Source organism: Durio zibethinus, chromosome 1 (assembly GCF_047325235.1).
Source record: "Durio zibethinus cultivar Kanyao isolate XHJ-2024 chromosome 1, ASM4732523v1, whole genome shotgun sequence".
In the NCBI taxonomy this organism is placed as follows: Eukaryota; Viridiplantae; Streptophyta; class Magnoliopsida; order Malvales; family Malvaceae; genus Durio; species Durio zibethinus.
Genome location: NC_143162.1, coordinates 36,038,474 through 36,061,460, shown reverse-complemented (window position 1 = coordinate 36,061,460; position 22,987 = coordinate 36,038,474). Strand labels below are relative to the sequence as shown.

The following is a 22,987-nucleotide window of genomic DNA, read 5'->3' as shown; positions in this document are numbered from 1 at the left end:
GTTATAATCTTTCCTTTTATACGAGGCTTTAGTGGATAAGATTTTGAGATTTCTTGATATTCAAGTAATCAATGAGATTTTTATTCTCCTAAATATTCTCTCCCCTGGTTTCTTTTGCCCATATATATCTCCAGTTACAATTATCAAATCTTCTTCCCCTCCTTGTTTCACATCAACACATACAACAGCCTTAAGCTTAATTTCCAAAAATGGACGGAGCAAATTATGCACCTTTACGACCTCCAACTTATGGAGACTTAATCACCATCCTCAGCATTGATGGTGGTGGAATAAGAGGAACAATCCTCAGTTTTCTTGAATCCGAACTTCAGGTATATCAAATTTAAGTTCCACAAATATTTGGCTTCTCAAACTTTTTGATAAATGCTTCATGTTTTGGCTCTATTTTATAGAAGGTGGGTGGTGAGGGTGCTAGACTTGCAGACTATTTTGATGTAATTGCAGGGACTAGTACAGGAGGTTTGGTTACGGCCATGCTTACTAGTCCGAATGACAAGAATCGACCACTTTTTACTGCCAAAGATATAAAGGACTTTTACCTAAATAACTGTCCTAAAATCTTCCCTCAATCAAGGTAAAAATATAATTTCTGTTTGCAGTCAACTGATAATAAACAGACTTGAATGGTATAACTACATTGTTTTAGTGCTGGTTGTTGACGTAATTTTTTTTAAGTAACAGATGTTCATTATTTGGTAGAGTAATAAAGGTGATCAAAGCTCTTTTGGGACCAAAATATGAAGGGAACTATCTGCATAGCCTTCTCAGAGAGAAACTAGGAAACACAAGATTGCACAGACATTGACTAATGTTGTCATCCCAACATTTGACATCAAGAAGCTCCAGCCAACGGTCTTCTCCAGCTATCAGGTTCTAATTTTTCTCTCCAAAAACCCACATTAATCAGACATCCTTTATCGTCTTTAAAAAATATTGAATGTGAATTATATACACAATGTTGAACCAGGTGAAGGAAAAGCATTATCTAAATGCTTTACTTTCAGACATATGCATTGCAACCTCAGCAGCACCGACTTATCTACCCACCCATTACTTCAAAACAACAGATGACACAGGGAAAGTTACGGAGTTCAACCTCATAGATGGAGGTGTTGCAGCTAATAATCCGGTATTTATATAAATTATTTCTTAAATTTTGTGTGCAATTCAAAGCAATATTCACAATATTAATTTCTTTTACAAGTTTTTTTTTTTTTTTTTGTGTCCTTTCAGACTTCAGTTGCTATGAGAGAAGTAATCAAGGAGATGATCAGAGAAAATTCTGATTTCTATCCAATCAAATTACCAACAGACTGTGGACGATTTCTTGTAATATCGTTAGGAACTGGCTCAAGAAAGATTGAAGATCAGAAATATAGTGCAGATGAAGTGGCGAGATGGGGTTTGTTGGGCTGGTTAATCAACGATGGTTCCACACCATTGTTAGATGTTTATACTCGTGCAAGTGAAGACATGGTGGATTCCCACCTTGCTGTGCTATTCCAAGCACTTCACTCTGATCCGGATAAATACCTCCGTATTCAGGTATATACTATAATGTGTTTTTTTTTTTTTTTGCCATTAATATTTTTGACATCTTTGAATAATGTTGTATATATAAAGGGTGATACTTTGGTTGGGGAATTATCTTCGGTTGATTTAGCAACAAAGAAGAATTTGGATGATCTTGTGAGAGTTGGTGAAGGACTGTTAAAAAAGCCAGTTTCTAGAGTTAAGTTGAGAACTGGTGTCTTTGAGCCTTGTAAGGAAGAGACCAATGAAGAAGCTCTTAGAAGGTAATTAAAAAAAAATAAAAGTCCAAAAAATTTTACAATTTCTAATTAATGCGGCAAAATTTGCATAAATTTTCTTTTTTTTTTTTTTAATTTGGAAATCTTTTGATTTTGTAGGTTTGCAAAACTATTGTCCAAAGAGAGGCAACTTGGCCATGCTAAGTCAGTACCCCAAGGAAAAGGCTGGGCTGGACAATGGTATAAAAAACCAGTAATTTTTGCTAGTTTTTTATTTTTTGGCCATCAGATTTTGGCTAGTTGTTTAAAAAATTCTAGATTGGATATTAAAAATTAATAAAAAATTTTGCTAGATTTTGGTATTTATATGTACATTTCCCACCATTAATTTCTCAGGAATTTATTTAATTCCTCTGCATGAACCCCTCGCGTCTTGTTATTGCTTGGGTGGCTTTTAGCCTTTTAGTCCTTTTTTTATTATTTTTGAACAGTTTGAGCCCAATTTTGGGTTTTATGTGAACTGATTTTGCTACCTATTTCAATAGTTGGGAACTAACATATATTGAGCCCGTAACCATCTTTGAATGCATCTCTTTTAAACATCGCCGGGAAGTCACCGGAATCTAGATTTTCACCGGAACACCACCCGAAATTTCAATCATCGCCGGAATACCCAATGTCAGGAATTTACTTTTTCTGGAATACTCAATATTGTCTTTTCGTCCTGTCAACTTCACGAAATACATTGATCAATCCTACATCATTCGTCTCTCGCACCAAGGAATCAATCGTTGAAAACATGTCCCGAAGTCTCCATGGTCGAGTTTCCACTTTTTCACACCATCAAATAGCATTCTTTGAATCAAATTCAACAATTAAACCTACTTTATTCTTCCGATCTGTTTTCATAAAACCCTCTAGCGCCATTTTAATGGCAAAAAATTCGACAACATTAGAGTCTTGAACACCTACGGGTCCTGGAAACATGGCAATAATAATATCAACCTCAGTCCTCAGCACTCCACCACATCCGGTAGGTTCTGGTTTTCCTTTTGCAGAACCATATCATTAAACTTCAAGAAGCCAAACGGAGGAGGAATCTATTGCATGAATGGTCTTCTATTTTTCCCTGAAAGCGGTGGCAAACAGGCCCTCGATTAATCCACCACATCGAGGCTTTGACCAGTTCGAGTAAATTATCGTACTTGTAAATTAATAAAACGGGTAAAATATTATAAAAGTTCCTGCGGAGGCTTGGACCATTTCGAGTAAATTATAAAGAGGGAATCAAAAGGTTGTGATTTATCTATTTATTTTATATATTTGAGCCTACCAATTTTGTCACTCAAATTAAGAGTTCAACAGTATGTCGACAATCCTAACATATCAGCTTCTGAAAGTTTGTTTAAATATCATTGTTGTCTTCATACGCCACTTATCATCCTCGAATCAGATGCTAAACAAATGACTGCCGAGTCATGGTTAATTATTTTCGTGTCAATTAAAGATAATTTTTTCTTAGCCTATGTTTGGCGTTTGGACCAATTCGATTGCCTTTTGTTTGAAACTTTCAGACAGAAACCATGGATATCATTTTCATAATTGCACAAAAATTGGACATATATTTTCAAATGTAATAATTAATTAAAAAGAAATTTATCATAGCTGTTGAGGTCTTGGGGGACTGTGGTAGGGATCGCCTGGTAAAAGGATTGCAGCTTTCATCAAATATCAATGGCGCAATAATTCATCTAAACGCCCTTGGAAGGTAAGGAATTTTTTACTGAGAAAATGATAAATACAAAAGGCGCCTTATAAACAAAAGCGATCGACACAATTTAAGCAGCAGGCCCTTTAAACTGTAAAAACTGAAACTTCAGCTAGGAAATTACATAGCCATGCATGATTATTTATTCTTCCTTCAGACCTTGCCTGCTTCACAGGAGCATCAGTAATCTCCCTCTTTATAATATATATATATATATATATATATATATATATAAACATTTTATTTCTATCTGTAAATTATAATCTAGAACAACTTGTAATAATTAAGAATGTATTTTCAAAACTTAATTTCTACTTGTTAGCCAATTGGACATTACAAAAGCTGATAAACATGCACGCGTGGTTTTCTTTCACCTTTGAAGCTAGTTTTACTTATTTATGTTCTAATTAGCTAGAATAACATGCATGCATGATCTATACTGGTTAAAACACGTCTAGCCCCGAGGCACTGCTGGGAAAACAGAGAATAGAGGCAAATTTGCTCAACCATTTTCCCTGAGTGACGGTGATAAAAAATTTGCTATAAGTCTCTCCTAACCCCGAAGTCAGCGGTTTAGGTGAAGAATTACGAGTTTAATTCAACTTATTAAAGATGAGGGGACAAAAAGAATGAATTATTAGCTTCGCAAGAAAAACATGATTAGGTGAATTTCTTGCATTGCACGTTCTCTCTTTGTAGAGGTATACAAAATTTTCATGTTTAATTCGTTTGAAGTTATATCATGTGGCATAATAGATGAATGCTACATATCTTTCATGAATTTCAAGTATCTCCTACACATTTATAGTTGGCACATTGAATCTTTCATAAATTTTATCTATAACGCAATTTGCCTGTCAAATTACATTTATATTTTCCTAATTTGATGTAGTTTTTTACGAATTAAAATAATTAAAATAAAGTTGATTTTACTTCTTTGATTCAACGTGTCTAATATGGAAGGTAGCTAGTTAGACAAACAATAAAGGTAACGATTTGAGCCTTTTAAAAAATAAAATGAAAACAAATTTAATCATTAGATAGGAATTAACTTGGAGCTAAGTGTTGATATTCCATGAGTTAGGTTATAAATCTTCAATGAATCACCTAACTCTTTTTTCATACCTACAATTCTGAGAGCCAGTCTAACCTACAATTCTCCGAAATGACCTTTGAAGGTTGAAAGACCTGCACGCGTTATGCCCTGTTAATTTTTTAAATGGTCCCTTTGCTTGGATAAAAGGAGAAAAAGACACTGATCCATTTTGCAGGAAAGTACAAAGTTTGGTCAAATATCATACATTGTCAGAATTACTATACTGGAGGAGATGAATATGTGTGTATAAATTCCCCAGCATGTTTGATCGATCAAGAGACAAAAATCATAGAACTAGCCCTCCAAATTAACCTCTTTAAAAGTTCAAGCTTCCCTTCAAGACTCTTAAACTTTAAAATTACTCTTTCCCTCTATACATAGTAGTACATATATACACATAGCATTTAGCTTAAAGTACTTTATCCATACCATATATGGAAGGTGCAAAGGAACCTTTACAACCTCCATCTTATGGAGACTTGATCACCGTCCTCAGCATTGACGGGGGTGGAATAAGAGGGGTCATCCCCGGAGTAATCCTTGGTTTCCTAGAATCCCAACTTCAGGTTCGTACATTGGGTCTATAAACTAAAAAAAATGGCTTTTCATTTGTTCATTTTCATGAATCTTATATATAGCATTTAACTTATTACCGGTTACCACATACATAAAAGACTGTGATATGTATGTATGTATATGTACAAAGCAAATTTAAATACATAGAACTAAAATTACGTTGTTCTTTTGCTTATGAATTATGATCCTTCATGAGCTAAATCTAGATTTTTGGCTATATATTGCACAGGAGCTGGATGGTGAGGATGCAAGACTAGCTGACTATTTTGATGTGATTGCAGGGACTAGCACCGGCGGCTTGGTGACAGCCATGCTAACTAGTCCAAATGAAAATAATCGACCTCTATTTGCTGCCAAAGATATAAAAGATTTTTACCTAAATAACAGCCCTAAAATCTTCCCTCAACTAGGGTATTCCTTTAGTTCTATATCCAATGCATGATTTAAATGATTTTATGGTTATTTCTGATATTTTCTTTTACTAGCAGATGTCCGTTGTTTGCTCCAATAACAAAAGTTATCAAAGCTCTAACGGGACCAAGATATGATGGGAAGTTTCTGCATAGCCTTCTCAAAGAAAAACTAGGAGACAGAAGATTGCACCAGACATTAACTAATGTTGTTATCCCAGCATTTGACATCAAGCATCTTCAGCCAACCATCTTTTCGAGCTGTCAGGTTCTTATATATTTTCTTCAAAACTCACCCATCATGAACCTTAACTTGCCTTATCATGTCAAATTTTTAATTAATATGAATTACTTCTTGTAAATGTTGTGTTTCAACCAGCTGAAGACAAATCCTACTTTGGATGCCTTACTCTCAGACATATGCATTGGAACCTCAGCTGCACCAACCTATCTCCCAGCGCATTACTTCAAAACCGAAGACGACAAAGGAGATGTGAGAGAATATAACTTAATAGATGGTGGTGTGGCTGCAAATAACCCAGTATGCATATGTCTGAATCAATAATAATTTCTTTTAGCTATAGCAATTATAAATACTTAGATATATGTATATTTTGGCCCCTTCAGACTTTAGTGGCTATAGGCGAAGTGACCAAGGCGATCATTAGGGGAAACCCGGATTTCCCTCCAAAGCCCATGGACTATGGAAGATTTCTGGTTATCTCCTTGGGGACTGGCTCCCAAAAGGCCGAGGAGAAATACAGTGCAAAAGAGGCAGCAAAATGGGGTTTGTTAGGTTGGTTAACCAGCGGCGGCTCCACCCCATTAGTTGATGTATTTATGCAAGCAAGTGGAGACATGGTCGACCTCCACCTTTCTGTAGTATTTGAAGCCCTTCACTCTAATAAATACCTACGTATTCAGGTATGTACATGCATGCACTCAGGCTAAGATTTCAAAGGAAAATATATATATATTTTAGCTTTAATCTGCCATTTTTAACATCTTTGAATTTAATGTAAGCAGGATGATACATTAAGGGGAGATTTATCTACCGTTGACATAGCTACGAAGAAGAATTTGGATGAACTGGTGAAAGTTGGGGAGGGACTGTTAAAGAATCGAGTTTCTAGGGTTAACTTGGAAACAGGTTTGTTTGAGCCTTTCACTCAAGAAACCAATGAAGAAGCTCTTAAAAGGTAGAATTTGGTGACTTTTGCAATAATTAATTTTTTGTGACCAAATTTGCATGAATCATTAATTCTTGAGAAAATTTATTTTTGTAGGTTTGCAATCCTACTGTCCCAAGAGAGGCATCGTCGTCATTCTAGGTCACCCCAAGGGAAGGCTAGAGAAAATGATCAAAATGCTGTGAAAAATTAGTGGCTAATTTTCATAATTGCTTTCAGAATTTGTTGTAATAAGCTCTTGGGGCACAAATAATTCAACTCTGTGATTCTTTACTTTTTTTAGCTTCAATAATTTCCAAATGGGATCACAATTGATAATTATAGGGATAGGAGCCTTATTTTATTCGTTTTCTTTGGATTGTAAGTGTTTCATCAGTAACAATTTTCTATTGTGCCAACTCAATCTGTGCTTCTAGATCTAATTTCTTCAACCATTTGTTTGGAATTTAATTTGTTCTTCTCTTGGTTTATAACTTATTGAATTTTTTTTCCATTCAAAGATACTGAATTGTTTTCAATCGCAAAAGAAAAAAAAAACTCATACAATGTTTTATAATTCAAAACTTTTTTATACACCTGAAATCTATTTAAGGATTGATGTAAATGATTATGTATTATGCATATCTTACATTTCTATCAAATAACTCACAAATTGTTAATTAGAAATAAAAATACAATTTACACGTTATTGACCAAAATATATATTATGATTCAAGTCATGATCATAACACAATTGCATTTTGGAACTTCAAAATTTGAAAATGCTTGATTTTCTTGCAATGATATATTTGAAATTCGCTTTCTAATTGAAATTAATTATACAAAAGCAATCATGACTAGGTCAGTAGATTACTAATTAGAAAGCTTTCCAAACAGTGGTATTGGCTACCAAAATTTCTTGAGTTGGCCAATTCTTCTTTAACAATACACTCCATCTTAATTAATTTCCACTATACAATTAATGTACCCAAACAAAATGTAAATAGTCCCAAACTCAAACAAGAAATATTCCACAAACCAAATAACAAATTCAACTTTATGAAAATTTGTCACGTTGTTTGTGATGTTTGATTCTCATGACAAATTAAAGCAGTAGAATTTGGGTATTTTTAATTAAAAGTCAACTAATAAGTCACAATTACTTACTTTGGATTACTGAAAGAGAATCAATTATATTTTTATTAATGTTAGTTCCACGATTATTATCAGCATCCATGTCACCATGGACGTAGTAAAATCCTTGGTGCTCTTATCATTTGACACTTTGAATATTTTGTTGATTTCCACTAACCTCTACCAGTCAGCTTGGATTGTGATAGCTACCAACAGTTCCATATAAATAAATTTTTTTTTTATTTTAAAAACGTTCATAAATACTCTGCATGTTGATAAGTTCTTCAAATTCACCCTAAAAACTTATTTTTTTTCTGCAATTCTTCCCCAACTTTTACAAAATTCTTCGAGTTTTCTTTTATAGCAATTATATCCAGAGATGCGACTGTTCTACATAGCGTATTATCTTTCATTTTTTATTATTAGTTTTTGCTTTAGGTTAAATGTAATTTCAGTCATTGTTATAAACTTACATATAAATTGTATAGATCTCTTTTATCTATAGCTACAATTCGAAAAATGAATCTAGATATACATGTTGAAAATGGAGCAACTGTACAGCTGCTTGCTTGCAAGAACACATTGATATATCAGAGGAGTGGAGTGTTCACAGGTCAACCATCCCAAGCGACCCCATTTTGCTGCCGTACGAGCAGAGTACTTCTCTTCACATTTTTGGGAACCCTATTCAATGATGGGAGAGATGTTTGTCGAGAAAAAAATTTACATGAAGGTTTACATACAGAGTTTATGAGCTGCGAGTAAATAAAAATAAAAATTAAAAAATTTTAATATATAGATTAAATATGTAAAATTTTAAAAAATAATAATAATTTTTGATATATTTATTAAATAAATATTTTTAGTAAAAATATTAATAAAATTTTGATTATTGAATAAGTATCGATAAAATTTAAATTATAAATAATATTTTTAATAATTTTTTACATATTATTGATTTTTATATTAAACTCTATCATTATATCGATTCGAATTTTTTATTAAAATTTTTATTTATTTATTTTTAATAAAAAATTTCACAAACTTTATCTATGAAGTTTTATATAAGATTTATCTTTAATAAGATGTCTAAGCTTAAGTTGAACATAAGATCAACTTTGAAACTTTCATCTTTGCTTTTAGTATTCATGCAAAGAAAATTTAACGATCAACTTGAAGTTTCTTGGATAGAGTTTGGACGGAAATGCCAATATATGTTGTTAATTAGCTACACACAGACCATAACTTGGCGGCGCACTCGTGTATGAAAATTCAAACTCTACGACGACTCGTAGGTTTGAATAATAATCCAGATGAAAATCAGTTTTGAAAGAGTAAATCCAACTATATGTTAGAAAATCAGAAATAAACTACTCAAAAATTTTTTTTTTCTTAAGTTCTATTACTTTTTCCATTTAAGTCTTCAACACGTGAGACGTGGACCAATTCTCAATGTAGTATTCTTCTTTTCCTCCGTTGAAGCAACAACTGTCTTCATGATCTATAGTTTTGGATGCTAAAGCAAGATATATATATATATATATATATATATATATATTGTATGAAACTTCGGAGAGCTCAAGAATTGGTAAGCAACTCTTGGGGAATAATTACTTACATTGCATGGTTGCAACTTTTGGAAATGAGACTAAAGTCGGAAAGTCATCGATGTCGACTATACTGTTCACAAGGGGACCCCACACGTGCATAACTAGCCAATGGTGACTGCCACTGGTGTAGCAGTCGGTATATTATCATTGCCGTGTCAAGCAATTGCACTAATAATTCTGTGATTTAGCTGGTGGTTTCTTTTTCTTTTTGGTAAGTAAAAATTGCGGATAGATTGTATGTTATATTTAATAATATAAGATAAATTATTATAAATTGTGTATTTAATATAATTTTAACAAATAATTATTGACAGAATTTAAACTTAAAATTTTTTTATCATGAAAAAATAAATTTTAACTAATTAAGCCAAATCCTTTGTCGATTTAGCTGAGGATTTTTTTTTTGTCAGCTAAACATCCCTGTACGTCTGGTAAATAAATGAAGTGTGTAAACACTTCGGAAAATAGTTTCTCATTAGCCATGTATAAAAGCCGTAGTTTTGGATTTGATTGATGCCTTAGAAATAAATGAAGAATTTTTGCTTTCATGCGTAAGGTGTTAAAATCTTAATTTTATAAATAAAAATTTAAATTTTGATAATTTTAAATATCCAAATAATTTATTTCTTGAAAAACAATGGTTGATGCTCAAAAAAGCTAAATCTTTCCGATCTTAGTCCTCTCCTTATCGAAAAGTTTCCTCTATTTATGTTATTACATCATATATTAAATAATTATACATCATTTTAGATAAAAAAATTTACCAAATATAAAAAAAAAAAAATCACGTAAACCAAACTAATATATTATTTTACTTGACAGTTAAGGAAAAGAAAGAGCTATTTTTCTTTATGTAATTTAAAGTTAATGGAATTCTATATGTATTAATAAAAAAGAAAATCTTTTTTTTTTTTAAGGAATTAAACAGAAAATCCTCATTAGCCCACTTTAGGCATCATTAATTTGCTGCCTCTGGTACATAACCTTATTAGAGCAGTTCGTGTGCATTTTTTTGGCCAGCTTTATTGTTGGGCTTATTTAAGGATTTTCATGGCGTAAATATCGAGAGTTCGAACCTGTGAGTGGGCTTCAACGAACATTGAAAGACCAAGATCTCAAATCCCAAATGCGCTCGGGAACCAGTGAACTATGAAGTAATTAATATAACCGCTGACCGTGGGGTCGTTGCCTCAAAGTCTGTGCTATACTTTATTGATCGTGTGCTATAATATTAAATAGAAATGGTCGCCAGTGAGTATTCGACCAAATATTTATGATAATGTTCTGAAGGATACCGTCGTTGCCGGTTTCTATTTAAAGCACAGCAACATTATGCAATCACACAAGCAAAAACGACAAATTCAACTTTGTAATGCGCCCCGATCTACTATACTATTAACGATAAGTAGGAAAGAAATTTGATAACGTTTGGATCATGACAAAAAGGAAAAATAATTGCATTTTAGCCAAGAAAACCAAACGAACTGATTATTTCCTTGAATTGAAAGAGGAGGAAGAAACAATTTCTAATTACTCATCATTTTGATAGCTTACACCAAATTGAATAAAATGCCATAATGGAAGGAGCATAACATAAGTTGTATCGGTGCTCCATTGGTCTTCATCTGACCATATTGACTTGATTGAGACGGGTTTTGATATAGATTAATGTCTACCAGTCAACTGAGATCGTCGTTGCTATTAACAATTCTACATAACCTCTGTTCCTTTGTTTATTTTATTGAAGGCCATCAATTTTTAAACCGATTAAATTACAGTAGTTGTATTATTCTGATCACCTGCTTCATTTTTCTTTGTGGCAACGAGGTTTCCATGCGGTGATCTCATGTCACGAAGCCGCTTCTCCTTTGAAAGAACTTCTGCTAATCTGTACATTATAGTAAAGCATAAACAAGCATAAACAACCTGTTTCCATGGATGATTTGGTGTTAAGATACAAACAATTTCATGCACCAGACAGTCAAATTGTTTTATACCTGATGAGAGCCTCTTCATTTGTTACCTCACCAGCTGGCTCAACTTGACCATTCTCCAAATTCATTCTCGAAACAGGTTTTTTTAGCAATTCTTCCCCGACTTTGACAAGATTCTCCAAGTTTTCCTTCGTTGCAATATCCAGAGATGACAGTTTCTCAGAGAGTGTATCATCCTGCATAATTCTTGGCTATGAGTTATGTATCTGTAAATATACATAAATACATACGTACGTGTACCTATGCTGTTTTTTAGAGAAAAATTTTATTTTGATATGTAATGACTATGAGGAACGAAATAATCCTTTACTATTTTTTTGCTGAAACACCATTCAATGTTTTCACAGATCAGAAAGAAGACTAGGTAAAGAGAGACATAATTTGTGACATCATTTATGAGCTAATGTAATGTTCATGTCATGATCAACAAATTTATACCTGAATTCGGAGATAACTTTTTTCAGATTGAAGGGCTTGAAAAACTGTGGCAATGTGAAAGTCGACCATGTCACTGCTTGCTTGCATGAAAATATCCACCAAGGGAGTAGAATGTTCACTGGTCAACCATCCCAAAATACCCCATTTGGCTGCATTAGTAGCATGGTACTTCTCTTCAGCTTTTGGTGAACCAGTCCCCAAAGATACAACCGGGAACCGAGCGTAGTCATTTGGCTTTATTGGGAAAAATTCAGGATTCCCTCGAAGGATTTCCTTGGACACTTCATTTATAGCAACTAAAGTCTGAAAAGAATTAATATGATTCAGATTTTCACCGGAATTCTAAGGCAAATCCCATCATGTTAATGACATAAATATTGATGTGTACCGGATTGTTAGCAGCAACTCCTCCATCAATAAGATTGAATTCTTTTGTTTTACCATTGGGATCTTGGGTTTCAAAATGATGGGCAGGAAGATAAGTTGGAGCTGCAGAAGTTCCAATGCCTATATCAGAGAGCAGAGCATCTTTGCTAGGATCACTCTTTACCTACATGATAACAATTTCATGACCAGAGAATTGATAAAGAATGAGACCTCATGTCATACAACAACAGTCAAGGAAGAAAAGAAAATCATTTTCTTGCACTCCTTTTATTCGGTTAAGAAAAGCAAAGGGATTTAAATCTCTAAGAGGTAATAATTAATGGACCTCATAGCTGGAGAAGATTTTTGGCTGGAGTAGCTTGATATCAAAAGTTGGGATCACAACATTTGTCAGGGTCTGGTGCAATCGAGTTTCTCCCAACTTCTCCCTCACAATATTATGCAGATATTTACCATCATATTTTGGTCCCATTAGAGATTTGACCACATTTGCAGCCGGTGCAAAGGGAGAACTGCATGTCATGTAACAAAACAGAGAATCATCTTAATAACAAAGAAGTGATTGAGAAACGATATTCATCTTGAAGGAATTTTAGCCTCCCCCCTTCTGTTTCCATCGTAATTACCTATCTTGGTGAAAGATTTTAGGACAGTGTTCAAGGTAGAAATCATTGATATCTTTGGCAGCAAAAAGAGGTCGATTCCCCTCATTCGGATTTGGGGTAGTTAGCATGCCGGTCACGAGACCACCAGTGCTAGTCCCAGCAATGACATCAAAATAATCTGCCAATCTCGCTTGCTCACCATCCAGCTTCTGTACATAGCCAAACATAACCTCAATGTCATAAGAGAAAGGCACCATAAATATACTTAAATATCTTAATTTTCTAAATAAAGTCAGCCATTAGATGATCAAAATCCTGTCCCTTAACCAGGTATTGAGAAGTCATGCATGTATCTCAGCTACTACAAAAAACAAGAAATGAAAAGCATTTCCAGCCACCTGAAGTTGAGACTCTAAAAAGGCAAGTATAGTTCCAGGAATTAACGCTCTGATACCCCCTCCATCAATGCTAAGAACAGTGATCAAAGTGCCATACGTGGGAGGTTGAAGAGGTGATCTTGGACTGTCCGTAAAAAAATTATATCTCGGAATAATATGTTTTGCAATACTCTCCATTGACGGAGATGGAGATTTTTATCAAGGTTTGAGAACGTGAACAAAGGCAGAGAGATTGAGAGGAGCAAGTTGTAAGCTAGGTTGATATGTTTGATACACTCCCGAGACATGCATGTGCAGGCATTTATATAGCCTGCCTACTCTCAACCTTCAGGTTTGAAACTTCAACAAAATTGTTATGATTATTCAAGGTGAGGGGTCATTAAAGAAATTGATATAATAAGCTCAAAACATGTATTAAAAAGGTTCAAAACCAAAGATCATTTGACACAATTTGGCATTTTGCCCCACATCATTTCACTATTTTTTTCTTTCCTCACACAAAGGATTCTCATTATTTTACCCCAAATCATGTGTGGCATTTATTTTTTTTTTTTTTTGCTTTTCTTTCTCTTTCCATCTTTGAGACCTTTTTGTGATTTTTTTTCAAAAATTACCCTCCAGTGTAGAGGGTGATCCTTGGTTGGGGTTCTTCAGAAAAAAAAATCATAATAGGGTCAAAGGGGTAGCAATAAATGATTTTTCGAATGGTAAAAGAAAGATGGCCATTTTTTTATCTCAAATGTGAATGCCTTTCTTGAACATCATCTATTGAACAAAGCTCATGAACCTGTATAAAAGATTGCACATCTTCAAGACATATCTATTTCACCTCCGGTAACAGCTTATTTTTTGCTCAAATCATCTACTCATATTAATGTGGATGAGTTCTCAAAATTAAATCCCAGAATTATTGTTATCATTGTCTAAATATTCATCATCTGAAATTTGAGAATGGGAATGTAAAGTTATGAAAGGTAACAGGGCATGGAATAATGGTCGAGTGAAAGAGAAAATGTAATGAAATGCATTAACTTGCCCTTATTAAGATGATAACAAGTGAAATCATATTGCAAAAAAGAAATCCTAACATTACTTTAAAAGAACTCTTAGAATGACAAGTAGCATTCAACCAGTTTTAACATCCTCTTTAAAATCATGCCCCTGTACAATCAGGTGAAGAATTTTTATCTCGCCCCATTGATTCATTGCGACTCTTCATATTCTTGATCCTCAAACAAAATGATTAGGCTTTTCCTACCAAGTTCTAAAGATACAAGCTTGACCATTTGAGCGGCTTCTTCCATTATCATGCTCTCTGTTGTAGTGCTTCTGGTAAAGACAATCTTGTCAACATTGAGATGAGATGCCAAAGAAATCATAACTTTCGGGCTCGATCCAGTCAGAATGTTCCTGGAGGAAAACCAACCTTCCTATACATGTCAGTCAGCTCCAAACAGGTGATAGATACTAACTCGAAAGGTTTTAGTATTACAGCATAATCTTTTGCTTGCATCTAAACCTTCAGTAAGGTACGTATAATACTCAAAACATCCAGCAACATCATCGATGTCCCAAGTTGCTTCATCAAGTGGTTTCCCGTAATCAATTGCTCAAGCTTTGCTGATTCAAATTTTCTCTCTGTTATCTTAGAAATGATGGCCTGTAAATACTTAGCACGAACAGTCCCAGAAGCTGAAGCCCAATCTTTGCCTTTGTTTTTAGAAAGAGCTCTCTGAGTAGCAGCCACCGTAAGCTCCATATCTTCAGTTGTAGCTGCTAGAATATGATCGATGTTCTGTTCACTTACAGGATAGATAATTGAAATTAGCTTATTGAGAACAGGCTCTCTCCACTCACTGTCGATGAATAACATTTGACTCAAATTTTGGACCACCATACTAAATCAGTTTGCCCTCTTTTTATTTTTTTTGGTTTCACTCTCATCCTCAAACCAGTGTCTAAGAAGCTTTTTTTTTTCTATGATCTTTTTTTAATCTCTGTACTCGTGTTCCCCTGTTGCTCTTCATTGATCAAAACTTACCATTCCATCCTTGATTAATCGTTGCATCTCATGCTTTAGAGTAGCGTAATTTTTAGTGCAATGGCCAGTAATTCTATAGTGATAGTCACAGTGAGCTGTAGGATCATACCACTTAGGATAAGGCGGTTTGAGCGGATCCACACGGCTTGAAAGCAATTAGGTGGTTATTATAGAGCTCTCGGTATAACTTCATATAAGTTATGGGGATTGGATCAAATACGAGCTTTTCTTAAATAGTCTATTGCTCTCGTGAACCACTTGTCAGGCTAACAAGATGAATTTAGGGTCTTGCAGGAGTTTGACTGTTAAGGCTGTATATGAGAGCTTGAGGGATAAAAATGGGCTGGTATATGGATGAATTAGGTGGTTGTGAGGCTGGTTGGTATAGATAAGATGAAATATTGTTCACAGTAAGATAGTATGGAGAATAATCTGAGGGTGGATAGGGTTGATATCCCCTGAACTGTCTGTTAAAGCCTACAGCTTGAGCTTTAGTCTCTTTCTTCTCGAGTGCCTTCTTGGTTTATCCTCCTTTCAACTTACCATTTTTAATGGCATTCTCAATGATTTCGCCTAAGATCACCATATCAACAACTTTGTGGCATTCCCTATCATCTTTTTATAATAGAGGGATTTTAAAGTATTGACAAACAATACAGTGGTCTCCTTTTCAATCAAAGGAGGTTACACTTGAAAAGTAATATCCCTCCACCGTTAGGCATATTCTTTGAATGATTCAGTTACTTTTTTTTTCATATTCTGTAAAGAAAGATGATCAAGAGCCAAGTCTATTATATGTTGGTATTGACTAATGAAAGTATGAGCCATATCGCTCCAAGAACGAATACGATTCTTGTTCAGCTGGACATACCACCTAGCAACAGAACCAATGAGGCTGTCTTGGAATGCATGCATCAAGAGCTTTTCATTATTGGCATGGGCAGTCATTTTTTGACAGTACATAATAATGTGAATTTTTGGACACTTTGTATCATCGTATTCTTTAAATTTCAGCACTTTGAATTTTGGAAGAATAACCACATTAAGAATTAAGCAGGGTCCAACAGCATCAACTAAGCTATAAAAACTAATTCCCTTCACTGCTCGCAGCCTTTTCTCTAATATGTTTATCTTCTGTTCAGCTTTTGAGGCTTCTAAAGTCCCATTCTCCTTAGGTTTCAACTATTTTTTTCTTCTAGATCATCTAAATTAGGGACTGATATTAGTTCTACTGTCTTTTTAGTAAAGACAAAATTTATATAACTTTGGTATTGTCCTTGATTTGAAGCTGATGATATTTTAGGATATGTGTACCCTACAGGATAGGTGAACCGTTGTGGTAGTAGACCTTATGCAAATTGGACTTGATGTGGCTTGAAACCAAGAAGGTATAGTGGGTCATCATCCTCTTGTTGGTTGGCATTCTCCACTATTACCTTCCCCTTGTTTAACTTGTTCAAAGCCTCTAAAATCTTATTCAACTCCCCTTCTAACTTCTTCTGAGCTTTCTTTATTCTCTCGAGACGATTGAAATTTTTTAGTTTCATTAGTTTGGCTTGAGCTATTTTATTGTATTGGTGAGTGGGGTTATTTGGTGGAGCTATCCTTGAACCTTTAGCACCACAATTATGATTAAAAATGCTATGCTATGCTTTATGTATGATGTGTTGATGCAAGAATGAAATGTATATTTGTATGGATGAAATCTAATATGAAATGGATGCAAATGATTATATTAAAACATGATCATGAAAATAATGCAGATGCATAAAATCAGACAAACCACATAGTTAGTTTCATAGATGAAATGAAAGTGATGCCGATGCATAATGTTACATATGATAATGAAAGTGATGCACAAAATCAAACAATCAAAATAATTAGATAAACATTCTTCTTGTGTCCTAGTTTCAGGGTATACCTATCATTGGATAGAAAGGGCTCACTATATATGGTTCAAGGTTAAAGTCTAAAGGTTTCCAAATTGGTCATTACATCATTGTCCATCACAGACTAGTAAGGCACCCTAATCTTCACCTATTACAGGCTACAAGCGAAAAAGATTCAATTTGAATGGGAGATTTCGCTAGCTACTACAGAGGTATTAAATCTCACGAAAAGCAATAGGTATTTTACTCCCTCCTAGAAGGACGGAGATCGGGTATAGAGCTCATGTTATGCATATGAATATGAATGACATAATTAATAAAATAAATAATCATGAATGAATAAATAAAACATATATACAAAAAGGTTCAACTTTATTAGGTTTTTGGATAACACAAATATATTTGTTGGCCTAACTCTCGAAAGTTCCTAGCGGAGTCGTCAAGCTATCATAACGTGTAAATCCAGAGATCTATCGTTAGACATTGACTTAAGGAGTCGCCACTAATCTTTTTTATTTAGGTACGATTGGTCATCTAAGAAATCTGCCCTTTCAGGGAACACCTAAGTTTAAGGGTCCCTAAAAGAATAGATTTAGGTCTACTAACCAGAACAGGATTCGGGAGTTCGGTTACGTGTAAAAAATGTTATAACACCCTCACAACGCCCATCGAAAGATGGTACTAGCTTAATTTTGTGTTATCCAATAAGCCTTGAAAATTTACCAAGTAATTAACTATTAGAAATTATTCTCAATTAACTCTAATATTTTTAGCAGAAAGTTAAAAAAATTTTCTCACCTTAAGAGTATGCAAGAAAACTATTGTTTCACTTGCAGAGACTCCATCGTCGGATTATTTAACATTAAAAAAAATAAAAAAAAATAAAAAAAGAAAAGAAAAATGATTGCTTTTGTACAGGAAAAAATTGATACTTTCAATTTTTTCCCAAAATATTTTTTTGAAACTTTAATTTCGAGAAAAATTGATACTTTCAACTTTTCCTCAAAAAAACTTTTTTTTGAGAATTTATTTTTAAGGAAAATTGATACTTTCAACTTTTTCCCAAAAATATTTTTTGAAAACTTATTTTCAAGGAAAATTGATACTTTCAACTTTTCCTCAAAAATATTTTTTTAGAAAGCTTATTTTCAAGAAAAATTGATACTTTCAATTTTTCCTCAAAAAAATTTTTTTTAAAAGTTTTTATTGAATATATTTTTATATTAACTTAATAAATACACCAAATAAAAAAAGAAATACTAGTAATAGAAATCACCTGGTTTAGTTTGGAAAAGAAAAAAAATTCAGCTATAGAAATAGAAAACAGCCTGGTAGGCGCGACTTTAGGTTCGGCTTAACCAGTCAAACAGACTAGCTTGGCTTGAAGTCTGAAACGGGTCATAACTGAGTCAGATTGCCCGTGGAGCAACACGCGAATCCTCTTCAAAAGACTCGATTTCTTGATTTTCCAAAATGCTGCATTTTAGTTTAACCATAAAAACCAAAATTTCATATTTCTTCTTCTTTTTTCAGACCTTCACTCTCTCTCTAGCTGTATACTCTCTTTCTTCTCTCTATAAAATTTTTCAGGAGCTAAAAAAACCTTAAGAACACTGGCCAGCTTTTAGCTTTTCCAAATTTTTGCTACCTCTGACCGCCAGGTGCTACTGTCTGGTCAGTGTCGCCTATCGGCTCTGGTTGGCCTCCAACTTTCACCTCAAAGTTCGCCTTGGTATTAGCTATATGGTCACTATATTTAAAACCTGAAATCCTTGAAAGAGGGTTTAAACCAAAACCAAGAAACACACCGTTTTTGTTTTTATGTGCATTTTTATTTTCTGTTTTTGATCTGTTTTGGTTTCTTCGTGTTGACTTTTGTTTTTGACTTTTATTGACAGGAAATGCTTGTTCGACGAGAGGCTGATGATGAAGACAGAATCAGTCGTCGATAAGGATTGGTGTTCCTGTTGTTGGCGTGTGGATTGATGCTTGGTTTCCTTATTCTCTGTTTGCAGGTGTGGATTTCAGACAGGACGGTGAAGATGAAAATGGGATTCACAATGGGTTTCGGTTCCTGTTGTTAAGATTTTTGTGGCTAAGGTGGTTTCAGTGGCTATGTAGAGTAGTGGTTCAGTTTGGGTAACAGCTAAAAAAATAGTGATGATGGTCAATCGAAGGAGAGGTTTAGATGATGGTGGTGGAGACAGTATATTTGGCTGAGATAAAGAGAGGCAAAGATGGTGAGTTCTATTATGGGTGATTTTTTTTGGGTGTAAGAGACCATGGAAAATAAAGGCTATTCTTGATGGAGACCATTCTTCGATTGAGGCCTGAAGATGATCGAGAGATCTAGGTTTGGCTATCTATCAAAGCCAGGTTAGGGTTGGTGGTTTAGAGGGACATGCTGGGACTTTGGTTGATGTTTTACGGCTTGACAAGGATGGGAATCGAGGATTGCCAGAAGCGGTAAATCAAAGATCAGTGGCAAACTTGGTTTTTTGAAAGGTTGAATGGAATTGACAAGAAAGACTCTCAATGGGATATTTACAGGTGATGATGGAATACCGAGTGCTAGCTATTGGTTGCTTAGGTTTTATTGTCGAATCTGGAATTGTGGTTCGACGAAAATTGGTTTTGGATACTGTTAGAAATGGTTATGGATGGAGATAGTGGTTCTGGCAGCAATGGTGGGAGTTTGGCTTAAGCGAAAATGGGAGTGTAATATGAGGTCTGGTTTTCAATTTGGCAATGGCATCACACGGGACTAAGGCTAGTGATGGCAATGATGGAGAAAGGTGATGTTGGGCTAAGTTGCTGCTAGAGTCGGGGAAAATAGGTGAATATCGAAGTCTTTTTACGACTCTTTCTTTTTTTGTTCTCTCCTCCTTTTCAAACTGTGAATCACAATGATTTATAAAACCATGCTAATAGAGTTTCAGTTCAATTCCAATTAGTCATTCAATGCTAAAGATTAACATCTAATTATGCTTTCTGATCATTATCAAGCCTAATCTCAATCTTTCTTTTTTTTAAAAAAAAATAATCAGATAATGATGATAGAAAAAGAAAATAAACAATAAGTAGACCATAAGATAAAAATTAAAAAATGATAAATGATAAATATGAAATAAAAATTTGAAGTAAAAATGAATAAAAGTTTTTACAATCGAGCTTGGACTGGTTTTAATTGACAAATGACCCTGGACAAAATGGGATGTCTACAGTGCCAACTCAATCTGTGTTTCTAGATCTAATTTCTTCAACCATTTGTTTGGAATTTAATTTGTTCTTCTCTTGGTTTATAACTTATTGAATTTTTTTTTCCATTCAAAGATATTGAATTGTTTTCAATCGCAAAAGAAAAAAAAACTCATATAATGTTTTATAATTTAAAACTTTTTTATACACCTGAAATCTATTTAAGGATTGATGTAAATGATTATGTATTATGCATTTCTTACATTTCTATCAAATAAGTCACAAATTGTTGATTAGAAATAAAAATACAATTTACACGTTATTGACCAAAATATATATTATAATTAAAGTCATGATCATATCACAATTGCATTTTGGAACTTCAAAAATTGAAAATGCTTGATTTTCTTGCAATGATATATTTGAAATTCGGTTTCTAATTGAAATTAATTATACAAAAGCAATCATGACTAGGTCAGTAGATTACTGATTAGAAAGCTTTCCAAACAGTGGTATTGGCTACCAAAATTTCTTGAGTTAGCCAATTCTTCTTTAACAATACACTCCATCTTAATTAATTTCCACTATACAATTAATGTACCCAAACAAAATGTAAATAGTCCCAAACTCAAACAAGAAATATTCCACAAACCAAATAACAAATTCAACTTTATGAAAATTTGTCACGTTGTTTGTGATGTTTGATTCTCATGACAAATTAAAGCAGTAGAATTTGGGTATTTTTAATTAAAAGTCACAATTACTTATTTTGGATTACTGAAAGAGAATCAATTATATTTTTATTAATGTTAGTTCCACGATTATTATCAGCATCCATGTCACCATGGACGTAGTAAAATCCTTGGTGCTCTTATCATTTGACACTTTGAATATTTTGTTGATTTACACTAACCTCTACCAGTCAGCTTGCATTGTGATAGCTACCAACAGTTCCATATAAATAATTTATTTTTTTTTTTAAATGTTCATAAATACTTTGCATGTTGATAAGTTCTTCAAATTCACCCTAAAAACTTATTTTTTTCTGCAATTCTTCCCCAACTTTTACAAAATTCTTCGAGTTTTCTTTTATAGCAATTATATCCAGAGATGCGACTGTTCTACATAGCGTATTATCTTTCATTTTTTATTATTAGTTTTTGCTTTAGGTTAAATGTAATTTCAGTCATTGTTATAAACTTACATATAAATTGTATAGATCTCTTTTATCTATAGCTACAATTCGAAAAATGAATCTAGATATACATGTTGAAAATGGAGCAACTGTACAGCTGCTTGCTTGCAAGAACACATTGATATATTAGAGGAGTAGAGTCAGGGACGGCAATCAAGCCCATCTCCAACGGGTTTCGGCTCGACCCGATTTTATAAGGTCGAATTTTTTTTTATTTCGAGTTTCGGATCGGATAAAATTAGGTAACAATCGAGATCGGATCGAGTTCGGGTATGCCTAAAACCCGACCTTACCCGACCCGATATTATTAAAAATTTATTTTTTAATTAATTAATTAATTAATTATTTATATATATATTTATATAATGATATTTTTAAATATTTATATTTAAAAAATAATATTTTATATTTAAAAAATAATATTTTATTAATTTTGGGTCGAATCAGATCGGGTACGATTACATAATATCAAATCGAATTTGAATATTTAAAAATTCAGATCGAATCAAATTCAAGTTTAATAAAACATAAATTTAGATCGAATTCGAGGCGAGCAAAACCCATCCCGAATCCGATCCGAGTACATCTCTAAGTGGAGTGTTCACAGGTCAACCATCCCAAGCGACCCCATTTTGCAGCCGTACGAGCAGAGTACTTCTCTTCACATTTTTGGGAACCGGTGCCCACGGACACCTATTCAATGATGGGAGAGATGTTTGTCGAGAAAAAAATTTACATGAAGGTTTACATGCAGAGTTTATAAACTGCGAGTAAATAAAAATATAAATTAATAAATTAAAATTTTTTAATATATAGATTAAATATGTAAAATTTTAAAAAATAATAATAATTTTTTATATATTTATTAAATAAATATTTTTAGTAAAAATATTAATAAAATTTTAATTATTGAATAAATATCGATAAAATTTAAATTATAAATAATATTTTTAATAATTTTTTTACATATTATTAATTTTTATATTAAACTCTATTATTATATTAACTCAAATTTTTTATTAAAATTTTTATTTACTTATTTTTAATAAAAAAATTCACAAACTCTATCTATGAAATTTTATATAAGATTTATCCTTAATAAGATGTCAAAGCTTAAGTTGAACGATAAAATCAACTTTGAAACTTTCATCTTTGCTTTTAGTATTCATGCAAAGAAAATTTAACGATCAACTTGAAGTTTCTTGGATAGAGTTTGGACGGAAATGCCACTATATGTTGTTAATTAGCTACACACAGACCATAACTTGGCGGCGCACTCGTGTATGAAAATTCAAACTCTATGACGA

The 22,987-nt window shown here is 33.4% G+C and overlaps 2 protein-coding genes and 1 pseudogene across 5 annotated transcripts; 2 read left to right on the top strand and 1 right to left on the bottom strand.

Annotated features, from left to right (window-relative positions):
• The first annotated feature begins 209 nt into the window (after nucleotides 1-209).
• Nucleotides 210-2,145, top strand: LOC111310840 (patatin-like protein 2; annotated as a pseudogene). The gene is made up of 7 exons (XR_016345955.1): nucleotides 210-332; nucleotides 414-595; nucleotides 721-891; nucleotides 989-1,150; nucleotides 1,255-1,566; nucleotides 1,645-1,817; nucleotides 1,932-2,145. The product of XR_016345955.1 is annotated as a patatin-like protein 2 (transcript).
• A 2,752-nt stretch (nucleotides 2,146-4,897) lies between these two features.
• Nucleotides 4,898-7,210, top strand: LOC111312632 (patatin-like protein 2). 3 transcript variants are annotated; one of them, XM_022913072.2, is made up of 7 exons: nucleotides 4,899-5,202; nucleotides 5,442-5,623; nucleotides 5,701-5,890; nucleotides 6,002-6,163; nucleotides 6,250-6,546; nucleotides 6,649-6,821; nucleotides 6,909-7,210. In XM_022913072.2, the coding sequence occupies exons 1-7, from the start codon at nucleotides 5,071-5,073 to the stop codon at nucleotides 7,003-7,005; spliced, it is 1,233 nt and encodes a 410-aa protein (XP_022768807.2). In that variant the 5' UTR covers nucleotides 4,899-5,070; the 3' UTR covers nucleotides 7,006-7,210. The 3 variants fall into 3 exon arrangements, with proteins under 3 accessions (XP_089623303.1, XP_022768807.2, XP_089623367.1); XM_089767241.1 differs by having other exon boundaries at nucleotides 5,063-5,202; nucleotides 5,494-5,623; XM_089767177.1 differs by lacking the exon at nucleotides 6,002-6,163 and having other exon boundaries at nucleotides 4,898-5,202.
• Nucleotides 7,211-11,000: 3,790 nt separating this feature from the next.
• Nucleotides 11,001-13,642, bottom strand: LOC149520594 (patatin-like protein 2). Its single transcript, XM_089767111.1, has 7 exons — nucleotides 13,358-13,642; nucleotides 12,981-13,168; nucleotides 12,680-12,866; nucleotides 12,356-12,517; nucleotides 11,968-12,270; nucleotides 11,533-11,705; nucleotides 11,001-11,423 (listed from the first exon to the last, which is right to left on the bottom strand). Exons 1-7 carry the CDS (start codon nucleotides 13,532-13,534, stop codon nucleotides 11,303-11,305), a joined length of 1,311 nt encoding a protein of 436 aa, XP_089623237.1. The 5' UTR covers nucleotides 13,535-13,642; the 3' UTR covers nucleotides 11,001-11,302.
• Between the last annotated feature and the right edge of the window lie 9,345 nt (nucleotides 13,643-22,987).